At 52.9% G+C, this 5227-nt stretch overlaps 1 protein-coding gene across 1 annotated transcript in view; it reads right to left on the reverse strand.

Moving 5' to 3' along the window:
* ABCA13 (ATP binding cassette subfamily A member 13) overlaps positions 1 to 5227 on the reverse strand; it is a 259148-nt gene that overhangs the window by 245960 nt on the left and 7961 nt on the right. The window contains 3 exon segments of the mRNA XM_007472367.1: positions 133 to 255; positions 2906 to 3047; positions 3049 to 3078. Of these exon segments, the coding sequence (XP_007472429.1) occupies positions 133 to 255; positions 2906 to 3047; positions 3049 to 3078 (295 nt within the window).

A 5227-nucleotide genomic window follows, 5' to 3' on the forward strand; every position in this document is an offset into this window, starting at 1 on the left:
TGGGGGCGGGGCAGGGGCGGGGCGGGCCTGCGGGCAGCCTGGTTGCAGGAGGCACCTGTGGTCCTGGGAAAACGGGTGAGGAGAGCAGAGTGACGGCGGGATGGAGGCTGCTGGCCAGAGTCCCTCACTGACCCCATGACCAGCCACCTCCTTTAGGGAGAGCTCGTGGTTCCGGGCGGCAGCGAACTGGCGGCGGGGTGGGGCGGGGGCAGAGGGACAGGCCTGTGAGGAGCAGGCCCACATCCTGGCCGTGACCTGGACAAGGCACAGTGGCGTTAGGAGTGTTCAGTGACAGCGGAGGCATAGGCTGGCTGTGACGAGCCGGTGGAGCCCCTGGTGGAGGATGGGGGGCATGCGACCCACCTTCCAACTGCGGCCCTTCTGCTTGTCTCTACTCCAGGCCGTAGGTGAAAACCAAGACTGCCCTGAGCAAACCTCATTTGTTTACGTTTGTTTGCAAAGGTATTTGACATGCTGGTTCCTACCCAAGGCTGGCCTCTTCTCCCAACGCCCCAGGTGGGGGCTGATCCGACTCCTGGCTCCCAGTCTCTGCCGCCTGCATCCCCCAGTTAACCACCCTGGGTCCCCAGACCGCTCTCCCTGTGGTGGACCTGGCCGCGCCTACCCTGTGTCCCGAGCAAGCTCTCCACGGTGTCCTCCAGCCCCGCACACCCGTTCAGTGACACACCTGGGCCCATCCGCTGCTGGCCGTGGCCGGACATTCCCGCCAGGACGTCAGGTAAAACCCCACGGATCCCGCACAGGCAGGAGTCCCAGGGGTCAGAGATACAAGCAGTGAGGGCTCCTGGCACGTGCTCATTCCTTCATTCAGCAAACATCTGCCAGCATGTGTTCCAGTCCCCACACGCTGGGTTTCTGCTAATCAACAGGCAGGCCCGGTCGTGAGGAGACCACGGGCCGGCCACCCCACAGGGCACAGCCAAGGGGCCTAATGCAGGGCCCCTGACCCCAGGAGTGGAGGCCAAGAAGAGCTTCCCAGAGGAGGTAACATCTATCTAGATAATAACAGCCTCCTGAGAGTAAGTCAGGAGGAGGAAGCAGAATAGACGGTGTGTCGGATGCACCTGGGACGGGTTCAGGGCCAGCCTGGCAGGCTCCATGCAGGGCCCAGGGCTCACGGCCCGCTCCGCTGACCCCAGCTCCTCTCTCTTCCTGATCAGCCCACCCTTGGCTTACCCATGTCCTCATCTGCGCTCACATCCGTCTCCGCAGCACTCCTGCTGCCCCTGCTGTCAAGGACCTCAGGCCCGACAGCACCGAGAGGTTCTCTGCAGCCTCATTCAGGAGACCAGGCGTGAAAAGGCAGCAGCACACGTGCACAGGCAGAGTCATTCCAGCACTGCTGGTCCAGTCTATGGACTCAGAAGTGCTCGGAGACCAGAGTTTACACCTTAGAGAAAGTCCTGAAAATCACCCAGCAGCCCTGTAAGGCCGCTCATGGAACTTTCCTTCAGCAATGGCATGAAGAGGAAATTTCACTGAAATCTGTAGTAGTGGATTTGACAAGCAGGATCTCAAACGAGTGAACTCATTTACAATGTAAGTATTAATGACTCACTAGCATAGACTCTACTCTGAGCATCATGGAGACAGAACTGAATGAGTGACAGATCCTGCTCTCAGTGAAGCGGCAGACGACTGCAGGAAGGGCCACAAAAAGCTAAAATACAAGCACTGAGTGCCAGGACTTTAGAGAACGTGTTCTGGGACTCGGGTCACTGCATGGGTCACCCAGCCCCGGTCAGTGGAACGATCTTCTACCCCAGGCACTGGGCACATGCAGGAGAGGAAGAAAAGGATGCTGCCTTCAAGGAAGACTGACGCCAGGGGAGGGGGGAGGCTTAAGAAATAGGAGCATTAGGGAAGTGTGTGGGGGAAGCCTGAGAAGGAACAACTAGAGAGAAGCAGCATTCAGAGCTCAGGAGGTCTCACCAAGTGAATGGGAACTAGTCAGCGCTGGGAAGAGGGTAAAAGGCAAAGGACTCATCAAAGGTCGGCCACGGCAGGCATGGGACCAGCAATCAGTGAGAGCGAGCTAGTCCTGGCACGGGAGTTAGTTGCACTTGCCCTGATTTACCATGTCTGTGCCAGAATTCCATTGAGCTTTGCTCTGTAAGGTTTTGCTGACACGTGGAGCTGAAGGTTGAAGTCAAGAGAGAAGTGGTCACCATCCAATCAGCCCACGTTGCTTGTAGCTGTTGCCATGTTATAGGTGTGTGTTCATGGCCCCATCTGCTGCTAACAGTGAGTCATTCTTGCAAATTAAATAAATATCAATACATTTACATGCATCATATACGTTATACAAATCCTATGAGTGGTGTTACAAAAAGTAACACATTTGGGAAGCAAAACAAATGCTTCAGTTGGCAGCTTCTTCACGTGATTCTGGGAGTGCTGTTAACCTTGCTGGGAGATATGACTGTTACCTTATTCAAATACTTTCTACTAATGTTCACCCACGTTTATTCAGTGTTTGGATATCCGCCATAGACTGTAGTTCTCTGTAATACCACTAAACATAATATTTGTTAATTATTAAATAAACTTGTTTCCTATATCCATAAAAAAAAAGAAGAAATAGGAGCATTAACACTGCATTTGATAGAGGTCAACTCAAGGTCACTGCCAGTGAAGGGGATGCAGGCATCCCTCCTGGAAGAGCCGCCCAGCTCTAGCCGCAGGGAACAGCTGAAGGTCAGGCCACAAACACAAGGAAGCACATTCCAGGAGCAGAGACACAGCCCAGAAGCCGAGCTCGGTCAGGGAAGGGCCATTCAGCTGACTGGAGAAGGTCGCAGCCCGGGGGTGGGGAGGCTGGGGAGACTCAGAGCCTTGGAAACCGGCAAGGCTGCGCTTGAGCCCAGGAGAAAATCAGGGGCACCTGACCACCTCGCTGCCCGCCTGGCGGGGCCACTGGGCAGCCCTTCTCCCCAAGCAGCCCACCTGCAAGAAGGACAAGCACACGCTGGACCAGCATCTCCACTCTCCACAGAATCACCTCGAGGTCCTGGGAGCTCCGGAGGCTGCGGGAAAGCCTGACATGCTTCCGCGGCACTTAGGGGGAAACAGACAGCAGCGTTAAAGGTGAGGATCTGCTTCTCTGTGCGAGAACACATCGTAACACTCGTGAACGAACCATTCCCCTGCTGGGCCAACTCGCTCCACAGACATCCGAGGACACAGCCTAGGAAACGGCAGGTCTCCTGTTTTCGTTCAGAGCGTCATTTTGTTGCCAACAAACGTGACATTTGCTCTCTCTTCTCGTCTGAGCCCGTCCTCTCGAAATGCAAAGGTACATGATCAGAGTGTGAGAGAGAAAGGAGGAAGCCAGGTGGGGATTCTTAGGTTTTCCACGTGGGTACGGGAACCCACCTTTATGTAAGGAAGACTCTTATCTTTAAACAGACTCCTGGAGTGCCATAGTGTGTGTGTGTGCGTGTGTGTGTGTGTGTGTGTGTGTTTATGCGTGCGCGCAAGTCTCTGTGTTTGCATGCGTGCATAGGTGTACTTGTGTGTATACACCTGTGTGTGTTGGTCTTTATGGAGCCAGCTCCAGTAATGTGACAAAAAAGCCTCCTGACCAACTTTGTAATAAGCTGCCCTGGCTCAGAAGCGCTGAATTCTTCAGAGTTAGGTCCTAACGCCACTGAGGTAATGGGCTCAGCAGCTCACAGCTTTAACCCTTATCTTTCTAACCCCTCAGACCCTGGTCTCTCCACCTCTGAGATGAGGAACGTGATCCAGAAAGAGGCTCACAAACCCTCGCATCTTAAGGACCGCCTGGCGGCCCATCGCAGGCTGTGACGGGGCAGGTACGAGGCAGCTTGGGATCCTGCGTTTCCAACCAGCTCCCAGGTGAGGCTGCAGGGCCACCACCTCACACGGGGGCAGAGGGCCTCCGGGGGTGGGGTGCATGTCCCCCACCCCTCTCCGGGGACTTGCTGCAAAGGCTTCAGACACAAGGAGGGAACAGAGCCAGGTACTGCCTTCTGTTTCTGACCCCCGTTGCCCCTGCAGCTCACTGGCCTTAGTGCTATGATAGATTTAGGGACTGAGGAACAGCCTAAAAGCAGCACTCACTTCCACAGGGGGCTGGGCTGTAACGGACATAACACAGGTGGTGACGCTCGATGCTGAATGAGGCCCGACCAGCAAGCGGAGAGGTGACAAAGGGCCAGAGGGTTCCTTGGGACAAAAACAGTGGATTCAGGTCTGGGGCGACCAAGCTTGTCTTCTCTGTATAACTGTAGGCATTGAAGCAGAGGCAGGAGAAATGAATTCTGCCCAAATTTGCTCTAGATCCCTGACCTCTGCCATCTGGGAACTTGTAGTAAATCTTTAGGATATTAATGGGCCTTTCTACTTTTTTAGGAGTTTTGTTGTTGTTGTTCTTATTATTTTAATTTTAAGCTAATGTTTTTGCCTAGATGTCTGTGGTGGTTGTTTTATCCCTAATATGCTTCATGTCTTAAACCCAAATTAATATGCATATTAAATGCATAGCTTACATTTATTTTACTGTAGAATCCTTACCATACCCCCAAAAGGTATCACTGTTATCCCTGTTTTATACACAAATAAAGGGAGGTTCAGAAAGTTTAAAGGATTTGCCTTGATTCAGAAAGTTAGTGAACTGTAGAACCAAAACTCACATCCAAGTCAGGCTAGTCTGACCCTAAACCCACAACAGGGGGATTTTCTGTTTTAGACTTTTTGTATCTTCCTCATTCAAGAAGGCCATGATCAAAGAATAGTGAAAACAGGAGAAAGAGTGGGAGCAAGTAATCACTAAAGTAGAATGAAACTGGGTACCAAGCCTTGCAAATTTAAAAACTGGGGTGGTGACTACACCCAGTCAGCTCACAGCCCACTTTCAAGTCTTGGGGTCACGGTGTAAATCCACTCCGTGGAGAACTGGAAACAGCAGGTGAAAGTCAGGACTGGTGAAGAGCAGGGCTTGCCAGGACCAACTCCAGCTGAAATGAAAATTCAGAGCCGAGTGTCAAGTCAAACACAGTTTAGGATCAGAAACAATGAGGCTCTGAAAGCCATCATTCAAATTCCAAGGCACCAATAGTTCTTTGTGCCAACAGACACATGCTTCAGTATCCAAGGAGATCCTTCCAGGTTATTAAAAAGGAGTGGGGCTTCCCTGGTGGCGCAGTGCTTGAGAGTCCGCCTGCCGATGCAGGAGACGCGGGGT

The sequence above is a fragment of the Lipotes vexillifer genome, unplaced genomic scaffold, assembly GCF_000442215.2.
Source record: "Lipotes vexillifer unplaced genomic scaffold, Lipotes_vexillifer_v1.1 scaffold1344, whole genome shotgun sequence".
In the NCBI taxonomy this organism is placed as follows: Eukaryota; Metazoa; Chordata; class Mammalia; order Artiodactyla; family Lipotidae; genus Lipotes; species Lipotes vexillifer.